We start from the raw sequence: 23,736 nt of genomic DNA, 5'->3' as shown, positions 1-23,736 counted from the left end.
CAAAGCAGCTTCACAGTATTAAATTAAAATAATACAACAAGGTTTGTTTCTAGTGGAATTTATTGATAAAATCAAATTAGATATCCCCAGAATATCCCCAAAACATGAAAGAAAACTGATAGCTTATTGAGTCAAACTGACGGATAAGCTTTATTTGTAGGGCAACCTTATGATTTGAAATGATTGTGCCACCCATAATTCAAAACAGCCTTAACTCGTCATGATGGCATAAAGGGTGTACACAGATTTCGAACAGTGCACGAGGGTTAAAACATGTAGTATTAACCATAAAGTATTAAAACGTATTCCACCTTTTCAGGTGAATAAAGTGTGTTGAAAGGGAATCAGTCGATAATACTACATTTGTTTATCCCAATGTGGGGTAGGAACGTTTAATTCCATTTTGAGTTTCTGCTCGGTCAGAAGTTCTGCGAACACGCCACGGTCACATTGGATTTAATGACTGAAGTGCTCATTTAAGATAACGTACATGTGAGGCGCAATAAGATGCAGTCATGTACTCCAGTAAATTTGCACGATTAGCTTTCGGGCTGTTAGCAGAATCTACGTCCATATGCCGGCTAACCCGAAACGTGTCCTCTAAAGGGAAACCATTGCGTTCTGTGTGCAGCTGGACGGTGTGTCAGCATCACCGACAGAAGAATCAGCTGTCAAATGGGTGAGACTGATTTAATCGACTTAACAAGCGGGTATGCAGTTAAATGCATGCCTTTTTTTTTCTCTTCAGTTTTTACCCGTTCGTTGTGTTTTTGTTTATAGCGAATCATAACGACATATAATTTGGAGATTTTAACATTAGTTTTCTTCTGCAGATTGGCCCGTTTAAATGTCCGCACGGTTTCCCAGAGTACTGTCGACCCCGCCGAGGTGCGCAAGTTTCAGGCCATGGCGAGCAAGTGGTGGGACTTGCAGGGAGATTTTGCAGCCTTGCACTCCATGAATGACCTGAGAGTGCCTTTCGTACGGTGTGTACTTCTACGAATAAAAGTGGCATGAGAGCACGATAGTATTTTTCTTTACCATCAGAAAAGATTTTAGGTAATTATTTAAAAATGTATATTTCCCTTATACATTTGATTATACATATAATATTTTAACTTAAAGGTGATGATACACAGGGCAACTTTTTGAGCAATGTTGCTGGGCAATCTTGCCGAGCGATTGTTGCTTGGGCACTTTCCCATTGAAAATGGCCAATACATCTCTATCTGGATAATTTAGATCAGTCGTGGGTCCTGTGTCTCATCTGGTTGCCTGTTGACAGCAACATTGCCCAGCAATATTGCTCATAAAGTTGCCCTGTGTATCACCTTTTGATCCATTTTAAATAATCTTGGTACTAATAAATGACGGTCAAAAAAGTTGCATGCATTACAGCTTTAAAAAAATGTATGAATGAACAAAATACTGGTTTAAATAGGGTTGCACAATATATATATAAAAGTCTTAATTGATCAAAATTAGATATTTATTTGTGCATTTTCATCTACAATTACATTCAGGTGGCATAATATGAAAACACTATCTCTAAAAACAGTAAAAATGTAATAACTGTAACAAATTAGTGTTTCATTGTAAACTTATTTGTAAAAAACAAAACAAAAACAAAAAACATTTATTTTAATATCAGCTATTTTAGTCACAACATGGCTATAAATAATTTTAGTGACTAGATTTTTCAATCTGCATCCCTAGTTTAAAATGGTTTTATTTGAACTATAGAATATCACGCCTACAACTTCCCAAAAGTGTTTCATGTTTTCCTACTCTACTGTTCAAAAGTTTGTGGTCAGTAAGATTTGTAATGTTTTTGTTTTTGTTTTTTTTTGTAAAAGCATTTATTTAATTGAAAATACAGTAAAAACAGTAAATTGTGAAATTTTATTACATTTTAATTTTTTTCTGTTTTAATATATTTTAAAGTGTAATTTATTACTCTGTTGCAAAGCTCAATTTTCAGCTTCATTACTCTAGTCTTCAGTGTCACACATCCTTCAGAAATTATTCCAATATGCTGATTTGCTGCTCAAGAAACATTTCTTACTAATATCAATGTTAAAAACAATTGTGCTGCTTAATATTTTTCTAGAAACTATGAAACATTTGTTTTTTTCGAGATTATTTGATGAATGGAGCGCTCTATAGAACAGCAATTACTTGAATTAGTAATCTTTTGTTATGACGTAAAAGTCGTTACTGTCACTTTTGCACTTTTGATTCCTTACGGAATACAAATATTCATTTCTTTCAAATGTTTTCTTCATGTTAATCATCTGAACTGAATCGTCTCTATTAATCAGAGTCAGGCTGTTATCTCAACAGTACTAGCATCTGTTCATTTCTTCTGTCTCGTGTCCAGGTAATGGTGAAAGGGTGAGGACTAGAGATTATGTCTGTGGTTCTTCTGTTTGCAGCTGTTTCCGCGAGAGTCAGGATGTATATTGCGATTGTCATTGTAAGGTTTTTCCCTCGTCTCCTGGAATCATCCAGTGCACAATTTCTTCCCCTTGCCTGAACACGGCATCATTTATATCGGTGATGAGTATACAGCGGATCTGCAGCGTGTATGGGTATGGCGGTGCCCTGGGGGCTTGTTTAAATGAGGGACCTCAGTGCTGTTGCTGGTTATGATGTTGTACTTGAGGAGTGTGTGTTTTCTAGAGATCAGGCAGGGAATTCCTTCAAAGACTTGGGTTTTTTTTTTTGGCAGTGATGGGCTGAGTTAACAGGATTGGCAGTGAGCACCTCAGGCTGCTTTGCTCTGCAAGGCCTGTCCAAGCATTTGGGGAGAAACATGGGGATGTTGCCTATGGGTCCAGCGAGACGAATAGTGAGGATGTACAATTGCTTAAGGAGGACAAAGGCATGTGTCTAGCCAGAGGGACTAGCAGTAAGATGTGTTTGTGACTCAAGAAGCACATTGTGGAATTGCATGCTGTGATTAGCTTCAGATTTTCTGTTTTGCGTCAGTCTGATGTACATCACTTCAAAATTCTGCCTGACTTGTCCTCTAGACTAATGCCTTCTTATCCTCGATTTGTGACCTTTGACCTTATTTTCAGGGATAATTTGTTGAATGTGCACGGCGTCCGGCAGTTGGGCAAACCCCTGACTGGGCTCAGAATACTGGACGTCGGCTGTGGCGGAGGCCTTCTGAGTGAGGTAACTAGTGTTAATTATGAAAATTATGCTATAATAACTTGACTAGACAGATAAATATGGAGTCAGTTGTATTAGTTAGTGCAAGTACAGTTTTTCTGTTTACTGTATGATACTTTCTTATTTGATAGATCAGATCTGGGTTCGATGGCAAAAATAAAGCTGGTCTCATGTTTGTTAGGTTTAATAGCATGAATGATTATTTTTTAGCTGGCTGCAAATGATAACTGAAAACCTGCCAACTGAACTACATGATTAAAACAGACAGCTTCACGCCCAGTGGTGTCCTCCATTGAGATGAAAAACTTTCTCTAGGCCGTCTCTGTGCCTGATGTGTCGGTGTTGTGTTTTGGTGAGCGTGATGTTTTTTGAGTGTCCTGTCATCCAAAAGCTTATGTCGGAGGATCCCCTTTGACACACATCAGTGGGACAGACAGTTGACTGGTTACTTCAGCCCATTTCAGGAGCACTGCCATGTATGACCAGCAGAGGGAAATGTGCAGATGTTTTTTTTTTTTTTGTGTGCTGCTGATAGTTTTATTCAGTGCTTGTTCAAATTATTGTAAATAATAATAATTATTATATTATAGTGAAAAATAGATGCTTTTTTTTGCTCTGCTTAAACATTGAACCATACCTTTTTTATGATTTTTTTTTCATTGAAACTGAACAATTACATTTATTTTATTTTTTTTACTAACATCCTAATTTTCTTTTCCATGTAATTTGTTTACCATACAAATTCAATACTTATCCAAAATCCACATTTTTTGTTTCAGTCCCATGGATGTATTTTATCATTTACATACTGTTAAAGTAGTAGTATAGTCATTATTAATATTTTGAATTGCCGCTTTTCTCTTCTTCTTTTTTTTTTTAACCCCGAGTAATATTAACATTTCTCAGCCACTAGGACGGCTTGGAGCGGATGTCCTGGGAATTGACCCAGTGGAGGACAGTGTGCGGATCGCAGAGCTGCACTCCTCCTACGATCCCGAATTGCAGGAGAGAGTTCGCTATCGGGCCTGCACCCTGGAAGACCTCGCTGAGGAGGAAGTAGAGGGATTTCATGCCGTAGTGGCATCTGAGGTGGTGGAACATCTGGCTGACCTGGACGCCTTTGCCAGCTGCTGCCAGCAGGTGTTGAAGGTGTGTCACAGCACCACTGACATCTCAAACAATGACAGTAGCACAAAGCAACAGATTCTCAGCAAGGAGAACTGAATGGATGGATTTAATCTTCTGGGTCAGTGTGTCAGAGGACAAACGGTCTTCCCTAAAGAGTTACTCAAAATCCCCATAATCTTCCCTAATGCTGTGGCATCCAGTTAAAATAAGAGGCACTTTCGTCAGCCTGTTTCTGTTAGGCTTTCTTTTCCTTTCAGTTAATAGATTAAAATATATATGTACACACACAAAAGTTAGTCAATATCCCTTTTACGGTGTATATCCCCTCAACTTATTTGTTTATAGGGAATGAATGACTAAAGTGCTGCAAAATTGAATTTCAAATAAATCTTTATTGAAATCTGAGATCAATTATATTTGCAAAACTAATGTGAGCTGGTGTTGTCTTTTCAGCCTGGTGGCTCACTTTTCATCACCACAATTAACAAAACCAAATTGTCCTACGTTTTTGGGATTGTGGCAGCGGAGCAGCTGTTAAGGATTGTTCCGAGTGGCACTCATGACTGGGATAAATTCATCAGCCCAGAGGATCTGGAACGACTGCTGGAGTCTTGTGAGTGCCATCTCTGACTTCCATTTCTCTTTCACTATCATTCATTGATCAGTGTCCACTTTTCTTTCATGGATCTCCTTTGCTGTTTTAATAACAGCTTGTTGGAAAAACCTGGTATGCATTACATAACTGCTCAATATGATCTAATGTACCACTGTACCACTGTACAGTTGCATTTGTTACTTGCTTTTACTATCTTTCTGTTTCACTGTATCCCAGTTGGTTTCTGCGTGGAGGCTATCAGAGGCATGATGTACAATCCTCTCACAGGAGCCTGGAGCTGGCAGCAGAGCACTCCTATCAACTATGCTTTACATGCAGTCAAACCCAAAGAAGAGCCCCAGCCTGACCGGGTCTGGGCTGAGGGTGAGAATCTGGATGAGCCAGGTCGAGCCACAAGTCACAGTTGAGCTATGTTTAATGTTGGAACTGCTATCAAACAGACTTCACCTGCTCCAGAATAGAGTGTGATCTCAAAATGTTGCATTGTGCTGAACCAGTAATAATTCTTTGCCTTGCGTTCCTTGAGAGAACTTACTTTATCAGGTGCATTATTCATAAAACATCTTTTATGAAGCTCATATTAAGATGAGAATTTGAGGTTGACCTTTTGAACCACACAATATTGTATATTAATCACAATTTGCTTGTTTTGTGGTGATGATCTCTGGTTTATGTCAGAGGGCAAATAAACAGTGGGAATTATATAATGATATTTTTGATGGCACTTAGTGTAAGTACTTAATAAAATGAAAACAAAGAATAGATCTGATGAGTTGCGTGATTGTTTTATTCAGCCTAATTAATTCTCTATTTTGAGTGCATTTACTTTGTCGCAAACAATCATGTTAACTTTCATGTATAAAACAGGAAATGCAACAGCAAGAAGTCTTCTAGATCAGCTTCATGTTTAACTAGAAAACACAAAATATATTATTGCAATTTATCAGAGCATTAACATGTATAATATGCATTTTTATTTATATAAATATATACTGTATACATACACACACTATGTAATATTATCTATAAAGAAGTAAAAATGCGTAATGTAACAAAGGGAAAAGGATTAAGAATTCAACAACATTTTACAATACATAATATATTAGTAACTCTGTGTCCCTCACATTATGCTTAGGCCTGCGTATTTAGTTTTATAAAAAGCCTGAATGTGTTTTGTTTGCTTAGTTTCCATGTGGGATGCGCCGTGACGTCACTCAGCTCCAGCACAGCAACAAAGGAGGATGCTGAGCTCAGTGCGGGAGCCAAATCCCGTTAAAATGCTTTTCTTTTGCCTTACGAGACCGACATAGCACACAACCATGTAACGACTGTCCATATTTATATGGATAAATGAAGTGGCGTAGGATTCGTTGGAGGAAGCGGGGGAAGAGAGAGAATGTACTGGGTTGCTGGTTTCGCCTCCTCCCGGTCGTTCGTGGTTGATCTCGGCCGGAATCAGAGCCCTTCCTTCGGGTTGTGTGGCTCTGATGAGCGTCACTTATTTTATGGGGACATAGTTGCCGTCCCTGTGCAGGATTTCGGTGGGATCATGTCGGGATTGGTATCGGATTCCTGGTGGAGGAAGACGCTTTACATCACCGGAGGTGCCCTGCTGGCTGCGGCTGCGTATCTACTGCACGAGCTGCTCTCCATCAGGTCAGTGATTTGGCCTACAGTGAATGTGATGCCACATGATTTATGAAATTACCATCTGTTATTGTTCATAATATCGCTTCATAAATGCTTTATACATTTGAACCTGGAAAATGTAAATATTAGTACGCATGGTAGTGCCAGTTCCAGTGAGTTTAGTGTAGGCGGTGTTTTGTTTGAGCTCGCGTCAAGTCACGTTTTCTAGATTACATGCACTAGCGGTTTTCGGCCGCACTGGAGGATATGAAAACGCCCTGTCATCAGTATTCAGATGGAATTGCTCTTGTTTACATTGGCATAGAACAACAGCAGCACCTTAATAAATTCGTTTCTTGTGTAAATGACGCGCCATATTATGCGGCACGTGATCGTGACTGTTTACTTCACTGGATCGCGATGTCCTTGAGTTGTGTTGTACAAGCGACCTTTATAGCTGGGCCATTACCTAATAAATTCAGGTGAACTGCTATGCTGTTGGAAGTCTGAACTAACAGACTTACAGCTGTTTTAATGTGGCAAGAGACGTCCTCATCCTCATAGAATACTTCACTGGGGGGTTTCAGCACCTCAAGCAGTGGACAGCGCCATGTTTGAGCCCTCAGCTCTGCAGCATTCAATTCATTCTGATGCTTTACGCTTTATTGTCTATTCAGTTTACCACAGAATGGAAATGAGTCTTTGATATTGACGTAAAAAGACAAATGTATGCAATAAACAAACATTAGACATAAACAGACATTGTTAGTGCATCAGAATGTTCATTTTAGTCACATGGAAGCATCTGAAATGCAAAGCTTAGAGGGTGAGGAGTCCTTACGAAACAGAATGGCCTTTTTAGACTAATTGGGCAAATAAGTCCTGGAGTGTGTTGTTTTGGCCTGGTTAATGACATGTGACAGTATGCCAAAGGGATAGTTCACCCAAAAATGAAAATTCTGTCATTAATTTTGGCTACTCACCCTCATTATCAGCAAACATAAAAATAATCTCCACCGAACCTCCTTGTGGTAGTTGCGTAGCTGTCAATGGAGGGTCAGAAAGCTCTCAGATTTAATCCGAATCCGAATCCGAAGATGAAAGAAAGTCTTCCAGGTTTGGAACGACATGATTTTCATTTTTGGACTAAACTATCCCTTTAACTCTGAGAATTAAATACCATAAAACAATGCATAAGGTAAATATTCTGTTACCATTATGATTAATTACAGACCCACAGACAGGTGTAATGCTATAACTACTCATGTTATGTAATCATTATGCAAATGAATCTCCAATCAGTTTGTGTATATTATTTGTAGAGTGTAGAAATCATGATTGTTTTTTATTAATGATGGCTAAATGTGGACAGACTTGTCCTGTTTTCGATTATTTATTGAGATTGAAGAATTTGTATTTTGCAGCCTGTTGTTTCTAAAGTTGTTTGTGATCAGAATAGGACTAGGTTGTGTTGTTCTGAAAGCTCAGGCTTGGACTTGTATTTGCTGCTTGTAAAATAAGACCTGTCTGTGTGTGTCCTCCCACACACATCTCAGTTTCCTCATAATTACAGTATAAGTTGTTTTCCACTGCACTCCACAAGATTTTGGGGGGCTAAATGGCTGCTTTTAAGGCTAAATTGTGTTCCTGTAAAACCCTTTTCTCGCTGTACTTCAACTGGTAAAGCATGACGCTTCTCCCAGGGAACAAATATGATATAGCCTAATGATAAAATGCGTATCGTAAATAACCTGGAAGTCATTTTAGATAAAAATGCATGGCAAATGAATGCATGTGAAGTTCTGTTACATATATTTAACCATCAGTATTTTGACTTACTATACATCTGTTCATATCGAAATCTCGAATAGATTGGTCTGATTTTACAATCTATGTTTGATCGCCTCCTTACAGGAAAGAGCAAGAATTGGATTCTAAAGACGCCATCATCCTTCACCAGTTCTCCAGGCCAAAAAATGGGGTGCCAAGCCTGTCACCTTTCTGCCTGAAAATGGAGACATATCTGCGCATGGTTGATCTGCCCTATCAAGTATGCATGAGAGAGCAGTATGGATTATGGATTTCTTTTGATCAGTGGTTACATGCAGTTATTGGAAGTGGCACCATCCGCTGTTGAAATGTCAATGAAATTCATGAAAGCCATCAGAAAATAAGATTGTTTTTATTTCATTCACATCCAGAATAAAGATTATTATTATCATTATTATTATTATTTACATCTTTTCACCCTCGTTATGTTTGTTTCATTGCAGAATTACTTTGACGGAAGCCTCTCTTCCCAGGGCAAGATGCCTTGGGTTGAGTATAACTACGAGCAGGTATGTGGAACTGAATTTATAATTGACTTTCTGGAGGAGAAACTTGGTATGAGCTTGAACAAGAGTCTGAGCGCTCAGGAGCAGGCGGTAGCGCGGGCCATCACCACCATGGTGGAGGAACACTTGTACTGGTGAGTCATGTGCTGGCATTCAGAATGAGTCAGTCTCCTGCTACTGAGCCGTTGCTGGAATGTGAGGGACAAATATGCACTTACTGATTATTGACTAGAGCAGGGGATTATATGGATGTCATGCTGGGATATAGACAGAAAATCGGGATTATAACAGGAAATGAACCTCTGAAGAAAAATGTAAAAAAACTCATTTTTGATGCAAGGGCTTAAAAATGGCATACAAAAATAATTATTACCCTAAAGTATAAATCATGATTCATCCTTTAGGTTGGTGAATATATTTTATAATAATACAATTATTTAATTGATTATTTTTTTATTTGTAATTAATTAATTAATTAAATAAATGAAATACATAGAATTTATCTGTAACTTTCAAAATGTGTATATATCATTCTATCAAATAGTAATGATTTTTGACTTGGTACTTATTTTATTTAGGACGACTTGTCCAGAAGTACAAAGCTGCCATACACATTACTGGTTTTAACTAGACCTTTAGAAATCTTCATCATTTTTGTAATACTTAATCAAAGTGAATGATCTTTTTATGAAAAATATTTCAAATGTTCTATTACAAATTATTGGAATATTTCAATTGTAAGATTTCAATCCTTAAAACATAGCCATTTCTGTTTGCATAATAAAATTAATGAACAGTTGTACGAGTCCGTATATAGTAAACCATTAAAATAAAAAATATGCATGATAAGCCTGGAGTGTACAGCTGGTAAGATTTGCAGTGCAAGCATCAGATTTATAAAATGAATGACTCATGCTGAAACGTTCTCCTACACATTGGGTATATTAGAGTAAGCATTATACTGAGGGGGAAAATCAAGGTGGGGAAAGAGCAATGGCATAGACATTCTTTTCTTACAACCTAATCTACCCCTCTTCATTGCTTTTGCATTATTAGCTTTTTCTTTTTCTTTTTTTTTTCTTGTGCATTCTGTCTTCACATTGTCAGATACGCTTTACACTGTGCTATATATAGGCTCCCACATGGCTATTGATTGAATAATTCATGGGTTTAAATATCTGTCCACTTCAGAGTGGTGTTGTGTATGTCAGCTGAAAAGTTTGCTGAGCAGGGACATTTATTGAGCTATGAATAAGAGTTATGGATGTCATGCTGAGATATTGATGGAAAAAATGGATTATAACACTAGTTTGTTTTGGTCAAGAAATGAACCACCTAACACACTTGACCCATTTAAATAAAAAAAAGAAAGATAATAATATCATATTAAGAAATGTTGTGTAGTAAACAGTAATTTTTCATGGAATTTATTTATTATGTCCTTACAAATTAAAATGCCATGTTGGTCAGTGCAACATGTATGAATAAAGTCGTTATTTTGGCGCAGAACTTGCACACTGAAGCTTTGAATCTGATTAAAGCCTGATGAAAGGCTGATTGTAAATTCCAAGTGGTGAGTTCAAAGCCATGAACCCAAAGAACGCTTGAAGCCATTTTGGATGAACGCTTTTATTAACGCTTTGCCTAGTGTGTAAAGAAGTTAATTAGAAGACAGCTTTAATTAATTTGATTCAGATAATCACAGAGCAGAGAATTAATTCAAAGTTTAATCTCAAAGGCCAAACTGAGTTTGTTTTCTGTGTGATATTGAAGCTGCACTCAGTTATAATAAACTCTGAATTATAAATAAGCCCATATTATGATGAATCGCTTGTATCCATTATTTGTTGTAGATTTCCTCATTTGCAAGTTGTTTTGGATAAAAGCAGCTGCTAAATAAATGTATTATGCATTTAAATATACAGTACATCCATACATATATTTACATACAGTAAAGTTTTAAAATATGTTAGTCTAAACTACCGTACACTCCATTCTGTGGTTACACTGCATGTTATAATACACTTACTATGTCAAATCTGCTTTCTAAAGACTTAAGGTTTGAAATCCTTTGAAATTCTTTCAGGTTTTTATCTTTAAGAAATCAAAACGACTCTACATGTGGTTTTGTGAAGTCTCATCAAATACATTGTCATAGAAAAATGACAATATAAAAGCCAATTACTTATATTATAATAATAATTATTATTATTATCAAACAGGTTGTCTTCATTATATGACCTTTTCCCCCCACAGTACAAATGACTCTTTATACATATTTATGGAGGGAATCACCTCTAATTCACTCTTCTCTCTCGTGTCCTCACAGGACCATTGCATACTGTCAGTGGGTGGATAATGTTCAGGAGACTCAGAGGATGCTGGACCTTCCCGGACCCCTCAGTGATCTGCTCAAATGGACCCTGTGTCAGCTGACTGGTGGGATTGTAAAGAGGGAGATGTACTGTCATGGCATTGGCTGCTTCACTAAAGAGGAGGTTTACGCCCTCATGGAGAAGGACATGCGCACACTGGCCACACTGCTAGGTGAGGAGAACAAGAAATAACGTTTTTCTGATGTGATCACAATGTTTAACTGTATGCATTTTGCAGAAGAACATTGTTTTGGTTGTGCTTCGGCTCTGCATGACTGTGCGAACCGTGAACTAAAAAAAATATAGATATTATCCTACTGCTCATAAAACATTCACTACTAGGCTTAAGAGATTTAACCAGTTTAGATGGAAAGGATCTCAAGCTGACCAGCTGAAGACGTTACTGTAGCTTTACTCATTAATAGACATGATACTTCCTTGAAAATAAATTCCAGCACAGCACTACAACAACACATAATGAAATGACCCTTTGTAAGAACTGATTTTCCTGCTAAGACAAAACTCACCCTGCAATAAAGCCATAAAACACACCCTGGACAGAAGATAGCAAAGACAGAGCACAGGACATTGTCCTGTCCAAACTTTTCTCCTTCCTTATCTCTGCATCCCCCTCTCCCTCCTCTCTTCCTTTCCCCCTGAGTCAAGTCACCAAAAGTTCACTAAGAATGTCTATATATCACATATGATGTATCTTGTGAATCTATTGTTTTTCCTTTTCATGTTTGGTATCATTTTAAGCATCTCAGTGCGATTGGTAAAATGGTCTTAATTTCATTGCAGTCATTGGTTTAATGAGAAAGATTGAGAACTTGGGAGAATCCTGTTCTCCTCTCTGGGTGATGTCTCTTCAAGATATCTCCCGAAACCGGGTGTTTACCCCCCTGGGGTACATGAATTGACCCAAACAACTCTAAACAATATTTGTATAACCCCTTTTGTTCTGGTCTGGGTATTTAAGGCTAGGTGACAGAGCAGTCTTTGGGAAGCCTGTAACCAGGAACGACCCCCATACAGTGCTGTTTCTGTGTTTTCCCATAGGAAAACACTCACACACCACTGTATGTCTCTGTCAGGAATGCATTGCTTACTTTTAGAGGCATCTTTGAGTAATTGATGTCATGTATTTATTATTTCTGAATTGGCTTTTAATCACTTGTGTAATTGGCATGATACATTTTACCTGACAAATAAATGTTACATCTTGATTTATTCTGCATTTTTCAGAAATCATTATTTACTAGTAGATTAAAGTGCAGTCTGGTGTTTCCGCAAAATTCTGTCCAGGATAGATCAAACCAAAGGCACTATGAATGGAGCATGGGGCACATCATTAAGGAGCCCTTCCGATTTCTGACTATCACTGACTTAGCACGTTGCAAGTTCGCAACTATTAAAAAAATGACACCTTTGTTATGAGTCAGCAGTGAGCGGCCGCTTAGGGTAAAATAGTTGCACTGCACCCTCTGACTATTTCAGAACTGGCTAGTTTGTGATCGTGAGCGCACATTCGCGACGTGACGTCTCAAAGCGACACCGGGTCCTTAATGAATGAATATTTGAAATTATGAGATGCTCAGAATAATCAAAGATCTAAATGAATTCATAATCAATATTTATGATTATTTTCTAATCAGAAACAAGATCTAAATTTGATTATCATTTGAAATTGGAGTCAGATTAAAGGAACACTCCACCGTTTTTTCATATTAAACTATGTTATTCCCTTAACTAAGACGAGTTGATACATACCTCTCTCGTCTCAACATGACGTAGCGCCTGAAAATAGGTCTAATAGGTTAGACAAACTTAGTCCCGGTCACGTTGGAAGTTACTGAGCTGGGGACTATTTTCAAGTGCTGCGTCATATCATTACGCCTGCTAGACTCATGGTACGGCAGCAAAGTTTCTTGATTATTACGCAGGGATGAGAGTATAGTTCCTAGCCATATCAGCCTAGAAAATCGCAACTTTACATTTTCCGTCGGTCTTAGTACACGATGTAACTACAGAAGAGTCAAGTTTTAAATAGGAAAAATATCGAAACTCTTTGGTCATTTTTTTGAGAGAGATGCTAATGGTCTTGTCTGATTCAATGATCTATGCTAAGCTATGCTAAAAGTGGTACTGCCAGACCCGGAGATCGGCTGAATGGATTCGAAAACGGTAAAACTCAACTCTTTAACTCTGGGGGAGTTGTAAAATGAGCCTATTTCCAAAAAAAGTGGAGTATCCCTTTAAGACCAAATCAGCATATTAAAATGATTTCTGAAGGATCACGTGACACTGACTAATTATATTTTAAAATATATTCAAGAAAAGTTATTTTAACTTGTTTGGTTATAATAGTTCCCAGTCTTACTGTTTATAATATATTTTTTGAAAAAATAAATGCAGCCTTGGTTGAGCATAAGAGACTTATTTCAAAAACATTGTCCCCAAACTTTTGAACGGAAGTGTAACTTTGCTTATTCCAGGCCATAAAACTTATAAGCCATAAAAAAATAAGCCTATTTTTTTTTTTTTTTTTATTCCTGCATGCTAGTATCATATAGCTCAAGTGTCAAAGTGTGAAACTACACTTGTCACTAAACACGAAGACACAATATTTTACATACTTGTCACCACATGGAGTTGTAGTTTCATGTAATTCTTATCCATCTGATCCAACTGAATAAACTAAAGGTTATAAATATTTTCTTGTAGTGGCTGTTTTAAGGTAATGTGTTTCTGAAACAATTTTAAAGAAGTCTGTTGTTTGTCTTACGTTATGGCTAGGGGTTAATATTTATTTTCTGGACTTCCAGGGGATAAGAAGTACATCATGGGTCCCAAACTGTCCAGTGTGGATGCCACAGTGTTCGGTCACCTTGCACAGGCCATGTGGACGCTGCCTGGAACACGGCCCGAGCAGCTCATTAAAGGTGACCAAGACCTCACAACTGCAGTTTTGCACTCTTAATAGAAACATAACGCTCGGCATCAGTCACAGAAATTATTGCCTGGCCGATTAAAACATAAGCAGTAATATTTGGAGGACAAAAGGGAGATTCATGCATGTCTTGAGTTTTGGATGTTGTGGTTTTTAAAGGGACAGTGTATCCAATAATGTCATTATTTACTCAACCTCATGATGTTCCAAACGTGCATGGATTTATTTCTTCCATGAAACAAGAAAGGAGATGTTAGACAGAATATTCAAATTGTTCTATTCTATACAATGTTGGTGAATGGGGATGGATTCTCTAAGGAGGACAAAAAAAGTAAGATTTTCAACTAATTGCATAAATGAAGGTCTGTTTGTGATCATATGGCTTTAGAATATATTTAGCATATAGTGCCTTTTGGTTTTTGTTTATGGTACTTTGGGGTACCTTTGTTATTTTTGAAGCTTGAATTGTTTCAAAAAAGAGCAGCATGAACATTCTGAATAACATCTTTTGTCTTCCACGGAAGAAAGACAATTAAACCAGTTTGGGAAAAGTGAGGTATTGGAATTTCAATTTTTTGGGATAAACTACCAGTATTTAAAAATGTTGTGCCCTTGCATGGCAGTTTGTTGAATGTAATAATTCACTTTTTCCACTAGATGGCATTATAAGCATTTATTTGTGCTTCTGCATGTTACAGTTCAGTCTCATACACAGAATGCCAATTCACCTCAGCAGTATAGAAATATGTTGCTGTATTCTTAATAAAATTACACTCTTAGATAAAAAGTTCAATGGGTTTCTATATAGAACCATAGAGTTCCTGACTCAGATTTAAAGAATCATTTATGCCAAAAAGGTTCTATGTAAGGAGAAATGTCTTAAATGATTGCATAATACTTTCATGTTTAACGGGTTATTTATCTTTTTCTTATTGTGATAAAGTAAGTTTATGAGTTGTTTAATTCATAAAATTTAACTAAAATTAAATATTTATTAAAACCAAATCTATAAAATGACCTCATGATGGGAATCCTTAAAAGAAACCCCGATATGAAGCACTTGAAAGAACCCTCTATATAGAACCTTTTCCTTTAACATTTATTCTAAATCCGCCATTCATCTAACCCTTTTTGACATGTTTCAAGAAAGCTACACAAACAATTATGTCCATCTGTGCACAGGAGAACTGATCAACCTCGCCATGTACTGTGAGCGCATACGGAGGAAGTTCTGGCCCGAATGGTTTGTGGACTTAGAGGACTTCTGTTATGACAGCGACAACGACAGCAGCGGGACACCCACATGCCAGCTGGACCTTGGTCTCTTTTCCAGGACCGACACTTTAGAGGAGAGCGATCTAAGCCTGCCTTCACACTGTAACTCGAACTCTCAAGACTCAGACCACTCTGGACGCTCGCTCTCAGACTCTGACATTGAAGTAGATGGCTCAGATGTGGAGCAGGTCAAGGGTTAAATCTAATAGAGGTGGTGGTTGTTATCTGCTGGCACACAAAACTGATATTGATAATTCATGCCTGGATGGACCTGAAGTAAAAACAAAACGTGTGTATACAACTTGACATCAGTCATGGACAAGCAGAAGTCGGACGCTCGCTTTAGTTCCCGTTGTGAGACGTGTAAAAGACCATCCGTTCTCAGTTGTACATCTTGGACAGTCACCTTTGTAAAACCATTATATCTCATCCATCTTTCTCAGATGTTTTAAATTACAACAGTTAATTTGTCCACAGTTTCAGTATTGTTTTGAATTGGCTTTCATTTCTAGGAAACAATTGAATTGAAATTCCACTCATTGAATTTGTAAGACCAGTCAAGGCATTTCTCTCAAATGTTGATCAGACATTTGCTCCAGAACAGAATCATGTAGAAAAACATTAGCTTGCTTGATTCTAGGATGTTTGTGTGAGGTTGAGAGTTTATGTTTTTCTGTGTGAATGCCTCTCTTCTGTTTAAAGTCGGCATGAAACGGAAGTTGAGATAGTTTTTTTCTTCCCTATTGTGATGTATATCCGAGTGAAACGGCTCATCGAACAAGTAAAAATGTCGGAATTGATTGGATCGTTGTGGTTGAGTGACAGGTCGTCCCGCCCTCGCGGCAGCAAACATGTTGCAAGAGGGAGGGGAAGTTATTTTGATTAAAGATTATGAGGGCACATGAATTAAAATTTCTTTTTTTAAATACTGCAATATTCCATTAAAGGGTTAGTTCACCCAAAAATGCTAATTCTGCAGTAATTACTCACCCTCATGTTGTTCCAACCCCGTAAGACTTTCGTTCATCTTCGGAACACAAATTAAGATATTTTTGATGAAATCTGAGAGCCGTCTCACTCCTTCATAGGCTTCTCTGTAATTGAAACTTGCCGGCCCAGAAAGTTAGTAAAGACAATGTTTAAAATATTCTAAGTGACTACAGTGGCTCAACCATAAGTTTATCAAGCGATGAGAATACTTTTTGTGCGCAAAAAACAAACAAAAATAACGACTTTATTCAATTATTAATTTTCTTCTGTGTGGGCCTCTGAGTGAGTTCACGTAGCGCAGCCAGCATCACACGCATCACACACACATGACCAGCGTCGGCCAATAGTGAGCCTACGTTCTGACGTACAACCCAGAAGCGCTGAGCTGTTACACTACGTGAACTCACTCAGAGGCCCACACAGAAGAAAATGAATAGTTGAATAAAGTCGTTATTTTTGTTTGATTTTTGCGCACAAAAAGTATGACTAGGTGAACTAACCCTTTAAGATTTGTCAGTTTTGACTTCATGGTGACTTTAAACCTAATAACTCCTGCTCCCAAGTCAGCTAAAGTACTTAAATATAGGACTGATGAAGATTTATAAAGCTTAAACGCATAAAATAACAAAATGAGAATCCAATCTTCACAAATATTTAGGCTACAATAGAACAGAATCCCTTCCTATAATTTGTATTCGTTATAGCTCCAGTGTGTGTCATCAGTGTCAGCTGACTCTTGATCAGTCTGAATGGTGCTTAATACCTGTGTGCCTGACTGCAATCATTTGTACGTGTGTGTGACAGTCTTTTCTCTTCATCCCCATGTGTCTTCTTTCCGTTTTGGTTCTGTTATACAGACCTGCTTCGCATGTCACCACCAGAGGGCACTGTGACCATTCACATATTGAGGTGGTCCTATGCAGCCACTTGTATTGCCTTTGCGGGCATCGCTTCAAGTTTCTGCCTTAAAAGAATATTTCTAAATATTAATAACAACAGTAAACCTCTAGTGAAAACTTAGCAGTCAGCTTTGGTGGAGTCTGATTATACAATTTATTTATCCAAGTGTCTGATTTGTGTACCAAAGTGTAGAGCGTGCAGATGAGCAGATTTGCCTTAGTTGAGGGAAAATTGTTGTGATCAACAGCAGCATGATGAGATCACCCTCTTTCTGTTCAATTTACTTGAAACCCAAGCCTGTACTAAATGAAATTATTTAAATCCCTGTAAGGTTCTACCTTTTGTGCAGAATTATGTTGTTTACTTTCCATATTGTTGTTTTGCACATTTTAGATTATTGGACAATGGAAAGTTGGATGGATGGAAAAATGAGAGGACTTAAAACAGGGTCCATACAATCAGTGTGATGTGTTATATGTGTGTGTATGATATACAGTAGCTAAATGTAATACATCATTTACCTGCATGTGTTTGTGTGAGCTGGTGTAAAGTGCACCAGTGGAAACTTTATTCCCTGCATAAATCCAAAGTTAAATACACGTCGTAAACTCAGTCTCATATTTATTTTGTGTTAATATTACTTAATTTTGCAGATTATTTTTTTGGGATATAAAGTAGCCTAATAAAAAAAATTAAGCTTTTTCATTGACTATAGGAGATGCTTCATTTTGATTTATAACAGTTGCAGCCAAATTCACATTCCAAAATGTGCATTAACCAATGCATTTTAATTCTACCCTGTGATATACGTTTATTAATAGACTTTTAGAGATGTGTCTGTGTGTTGAGAACATAGCTGGATTATGCTCTCATAAAATATCAAAGTCCATTTTGCTGTAGATCTGTTAGTAGATCTTGAAGCCATATTACAGAGTTTCATATCCTGTCTATGGAAGCAAAATGATGGTTATAAATATATAGGCTATGTAGACAAAGATTCTACTATTTAAAATGTGCATAACTGAGATTCTCCCATGAGTGCTTAGTTATCCTGAACTCACTGAGTGGTTGTTTGACAATGATTGCTCCAAAACATCAATTAAAATAGCTGTGGTGATTTCAAAGTGTGTGTGAGCCATGTTTTTCTCTTCCAAACCATTTAAGCCAGTGAATGCAATTAGCTGCTGGTTGTTATTTGGTGGTTTGACGCTTTACTTTTGTTTTCCACTTTTACATTTATTAGGGAATTATGCAACAGTTCAGGTCCTCAGATTTGACAGGTCAAGTGGCACTTACTTTTTACTGTTTGTGTCAATCCATTTGTCTCTGTCCTTTCTTCAGGTCACATGGTTTATTTTAACCGATTAGTTCAAAACAGATTCTTTCAGGAACAAAACAAGTGACTGTTTTTAAGATGGAGTTATTGAATCATTCACTAGCGATTCGTTCAAAAACACTGATTCATTCAGGAACAAAAATCTGGCTACGTCTGAAATTGCATACTCTCTTGAGTAGGTGTTTGAATATGTTAGTACTTCACGATCGCTAAAAAGTACGTTTTATATAGTATAAATGTGTGTAGAATTAAAGTAATCCGGACGTACAACATTCGCCATGCTGTCATTTACATATGACCTACCAGGGTTAGTTGCGTCACTTCACTGACATTCACAAATCCTCTCCTCTGGCCTCATGGTTTGTCCATCGTATGCACACTTCAGAATCTCACCGGAAGTCGGTCACCCGGGAATTTTTTGGCTTCTCTTTTAGGAGTACTGTGAATTCGAACACTTCTTTTGTCACACAGTTTTTTTTTTATGTGTGAGACATTGAATCATTCACTGTACCGATTCGTTCAAAGCACTGATTCATTCAGGAATTCATTTTCATGAGTGAGTCATTGAATCATTCATGGCACCATTTCGGTTAAAACTGATTAATTCAGAAACAAAACAAAACAGCTGCATCCAAAATCGCATGGGCTACTCTGAGTAGGTACTTCTTTTGAATAAGTTACTACTTTGCAACCGTTAAAAAAAGTACTTTCTATATATATGAATAATGTGTGTATGAATGTAATCCGGACAGACCACACTTGTCATGTTGTTGTTGTCATGTGAGTTACCAGCATCAGTTGTGTTGCTTCACTGCCATTCGCAAATCCTCTCTCTTGGCCTCATGCCATGGTAGAGTAAAGTGTCCTTCAGATGCACACTTCAGAATCTCAACAGAAGTAAGTCATCCAGATACTTTTTGCCTATACTGTTTTATGAATACTGTGAATTTGGACATGTTACTCTTTCATATATTATTTTCATATACTGCGATTTAAGATACAGCCACTGTTTTTATGAGTAAGCCATTGATTCATTCCAAACTCTGCTTCATTCTCAAACAAAACACCACTATACTGTGTGTTGCTTGGATGTTTGATTTTACTTTGACAACAGTATTTTCATTGCTGAAGCAAAAATAGACCAAGTACTTGGCAATACTCTGCCTAAAATTTAAAGGTAGGGTATGGGATTTGCAAAACGGCCGGTAGATTTTGAAAATAAACAACTCAAATGGTCCTACCTTCTTTCCTCCAACGCTGGCCCTGACTCCACCCATCCGAAGAACGTGGGAGGGGGAGGGGGGGATGGTATGACCGTTTGATTGACGAACTTACTGTCCAATGATTCTAGGTGGTCTTGGAAATGATTGGCTGGAGTTTTTCGAGTCCTGCCCGTTCCACAGATGATTAAATTGCTTAATTTTCATTTCAGTGCTTCTAACTCAGTGGCTGTAAGTCGGTTAGGAATAGGATTTCAAGTGATTTTGAAAAAATGGACAAAAAAGAGAATCACATACCCCACCTTTAAGTTACCTAATATTGATGTTTTGTTTGTTGAACTGTTAGTAAGTTACTCAGTATTAAACTTTTGTTTATGACCTGTCATGCTGATATTCGGAACAACAACACTCTTGCATTAAACTGCTTAAATGTAGGTTTTAATATTCAAAAAGTCAGTGTGTGAATGTTTTCCAACCTGTGTGTGCATGTGTGTATGCGTGTGTTTAGCATGAGCTACCATCTTTTCAATCAGGCTAATGAGTGGCAGCCATTCATGCGCAGAGGAGGGCTGATTAAGGCGTTTCCAGGCACTGGAGGCGTGCAGAGGAAACAGCAGGGGAGAGAGAGAGGGAGATAGAGAGAGAAGAGAGACAGGAGAGGGAGAGGGGCCACGGATCAGGAACCAGGTTCCCGCGGGATGGAGCAGGTGCAGGCTGCGAGCAAGGCCTTTGGGCCCGACGGAGCAGCCAGAGCTTAAAACAATCTGCATAGTACCTTCTATTAATTTAGGCTCTTCTACACCCCATCTCTCTCTCTCTCTCTCTTCCTCTCTCTTTCTTGCTCTTACTGCTGCTTAACAGATCAGTGCTCCACAAAGAGGGGTAAACAGAGAGAGGCAAATTAAAAAGGGAACTCCCCAGATACCCCAAAACAAATTAGTGCAAACAAATTACACAGAGTCAACACACAAACACTACAGCATCTGTGGCTTTGGACTGAAGATGGCAGAGGCACAGCCTGCACACACTCAGCACCAAGACGGGAAGACTTTAGGTCATTCCACTTTCAAACCGTGGAGCGGATCCCTTTTAAAGCTCCTGTTTGTTTCTGCTAATAGCCAGAAGCGAAGTGTCATATTCATATAAATGTGCCCCCTCCAATTTTTGAGCCAAAAACATTTTATTTTTTACGATTAAGTAGAAAATTAAACGCTGTAGCAAAAACGCTTCTTAGCATGTAGGCTTAGAAGTACAGAAACTGAATAATTAAATGTCTTTTCTCTGTTATGAATTAAATACAAACTGATTATTTTTAAAGATACTAAAGCTATTCAGTCAAGAGCAGTGATTTCTCTGTCTTTTGATGACAGACATATTAGGCTGCTGTCACTTTAAGACCCAATGCATGGACCTACAGACATAGATATGTACATATATGAATACTGATCAGCCTACATCTTTGTGTGGCTTTTTGCGGACAGGATAGTGGAGATTGATAGGAAAGCTTTTGGGTGGAAAGAGAGGAATGGGATCGGCAAAGGACCTCTAGTCGGATTCGAACTCGGGTTCAGCCGGAGGCACAGTTGCACCATATGTCAGTGCGCTAACCACTAGGCTATCAGCGCCAACCTGTTTACGTAAATTTAAGACATAACCAATTGTGTTGATTTGAATACTGCACACTATGGGCATTTTGACATAATTGTGTGTTTATGACTATTCAAGCGCAGTATCCGCTAAAGAGAACTAGATTCGGGATTGCATGCTGGCGGCTTCTGGTGTGCGCGTTCTGGGTGTGTGTCTTTTTTCACATTCACCTTTTTTAACATCATGCAATCCCCACTTTTTATCTGCCACGCAAATATATACCGCGACATAAACGATATAGCAATATCTCTATGAAAAAAATATTTAGGGTCGTATATATATGATTACACATCATTCACTCATCTCATTTGCTCCAGATGAATATTGTTGTTACAGGGCTTGAATTTTGGCGTGGGATTGCATATGCACATAATTTTATAGATTTTGCACATAAGGCACATAAAGCCTCCTCACAGTACTAAATTGAGTTTGTTTTTGCTGCTTATTGCACTTAAACAGTCAAATACACACTTAATGTCGGTCTTGATAAGTATTCACATAAAAACAGTCAGTTATGTTTTAAGTTGAACGTAAATATGCACTTAAAACATAACACAAGTGAACCTAGATGAGAAAGAAACCGCATGTGTAACAGTTGCGTCAGGTCTTAAAGTGACAGCAGCCTAATATACCTGCTGCCAAATTATGAAATAATATTAAAAATATATATAGAGCAGTTAGATTGCATTGCAGCTATGCCCATTGATAATCGATGTCAGAATTGTGGCCAGTGAAAATACTGAGTGGCTAGTAATTTTGGAATATTAGGACTGGATTTGAATTATAAACTACTGAGTTGTTAAAAATGGTTGATAGATAGATACTGAGTTTGTTTTCAAAAGAGAGAGTGTGCGTGTGTGTGTGTGTGTGCATGTGTTTAATGGTTTAGAATAAAACCAGTCTTATGGGTAATCAGCATGCAGGAAAATGGCAGAGACTCTCTCTGCTATACACTTTCATTTATTCATTCAGTCATCTGCTCACTTGTTTGCACACTGACTCTAGGAAAAGTCACAAACACAGCTGAAAGTCAAAACATATTCCACAATCCATATGGAACATACTTCCTTCGCACCGTCTGGAATAGACAGGGAATTGTAAGGCTGTGAATCAAGATATCTGGAATCCAGCCTGTGCTGTCTCGATCCCATTCTATTTCCCTGTACATCCAATCTGTCCTATAAAGTTAAATGCACAAAGACCATAACCATAAATTTGAAGAATGTCTACAATCTATGCCCATTTCTTTGAACTGTTATGTGTATAACATTTCTGTTTCTCAATCTGTGTGTGTTATGCGAGAAGAATCATTCCTGGCTTCATCCTCAGGCCCCCTGGCCACCTGGCAGAGATACTGACCCTTCCATCTGCCCCCCGCTGTCTTCCTGTTTGTGTGTGTTTTGTGGATCCAGAGAGATGGGAATAAACGGCCCACATGAGCCCAGAGTGCAGCTCTGCATGTGCCAGGTGACTCCCTAGGCCCTCCCGAAAACCTCACTCCCCTCGGCCTTGGCAGCCAGGCTCAGGTGCGGTTCATAAAGACCGGGCTACAACGCCAACAGGTGGCGCTGTTTTCTTCACCAATTACGCCTTTGTTTGCTCTTTGGCATCCAGTTTGTTTTGGACGAGTCCCCTCGCCCGCTGGACAAGAGCCAGGGGGAGTTTGTATGTGTGTGGGCTGGTCTTTCCACCGACATCGCTTCTCAAAGCGTACTCGGACAGAGCCAGAAACGATAAGCTCGCGGTAAGCTCCTGTTTTGAATCGAATGCGAATGTGCCATGTTCTTGATTAGATTCTTTGCAAAGACCCACATATGTCTGACCATTTGTCTCACAAATAGATGAGGACAGAGAAGCCACTCTCACTTCTGATGCTTCCAAGGGTGCTTGTTCTCTGACCTACAGCTTTTCAAGATCTGCTCTGCAAGGACGTCTTCAACCCCCTTCATCCTGGTGGATTAGAGCAGGTACTTTTTCAAAAGAGAGAAAGAGAAAGGGCGAGTCACTTTGATACCCCGTGACTGAGAGGGGCATCGGAGCAACAGAGCGGGGACCCGTCCCAGAATCCTTTACTTTTCCCTCATTATCTCCTTCCCCAAGCTGCTGTTTCTCTTCCCCTGGATGTTATCTTCAGCTGCTTATGCCCTAATACCA

At 38.3% G+C, this 23,736-nt stretch overlaps 2 protein-coding genes across 2 annotated transcripts; both read left to right on the top strand.

The window, feature by feature from the left end:
- Positions 1-228: 228 nt before the first annotated feature.
- coq3 (coenzyme Q3 methyltransferase) lies at positions 229-5,688 on the top strand. The gene is made up of 6 exons (XM_084384846.1): positions 229-679; positions 834-986; positions 3,084-3,183; positions 4,087-4,329; positions 4,762-4,921; positions 5,141-5,688. The coding sequence occupies exons 1-6, from the start codon at positions 516-518 to the stop codon at positions 5,329-5,331; spliced, it is 1,011 nt and encodes a 336-aa protein (XP_084240972.1). The 5' UTR covers positions 229-515; the 3' UTR covers positions 5,332-5,688.
- Positions 5,689-6,136: 448 nt separating this feature from the next.
- On the top strand, positions 6,137-15,970 carry faxcb (failed axon connections homolog, metaxin like GST domain containing b). The gene is made up of 6 exons (XM_084384619.1): positions 6,137-6,580; positions 8,468-8,603; positions 8,827-9,023; positions 11,219-11,436; positions 14,090-14,206; positions 15,397-15,970. The coding sequence occupies exons 1-6, from the start codon at positions 6,321-6,323 to the stop codon at positions 15,687-15,689; spliced, it is 1,221 nt and encodes a 406-aa protein (XP_084240745.1). The 5' UTR covers positions 6,137-6,320; the 3' UTR covers positions 15,690-15,970.
- Positions 15,971-23,736: the final 7,766 nt, after the last annotated feature.

The sequence above is a fragment of the Rutilus rutilus genome (assembly GCF_951802725.1).
Source record: "Rutilus rutilus genome assembly, chromosome: 17".
NCBI classification, from domain to species: domain Eukaryota; kingdom Metazoa; phylum Chordata; class Actinopteri; order Cypriniformes; family Leuciscidae; genus Rutilus; species Rutilus rutilus.
This window is presented reverse-complemented; position numbering and strand designations above follow the sequence as displayed.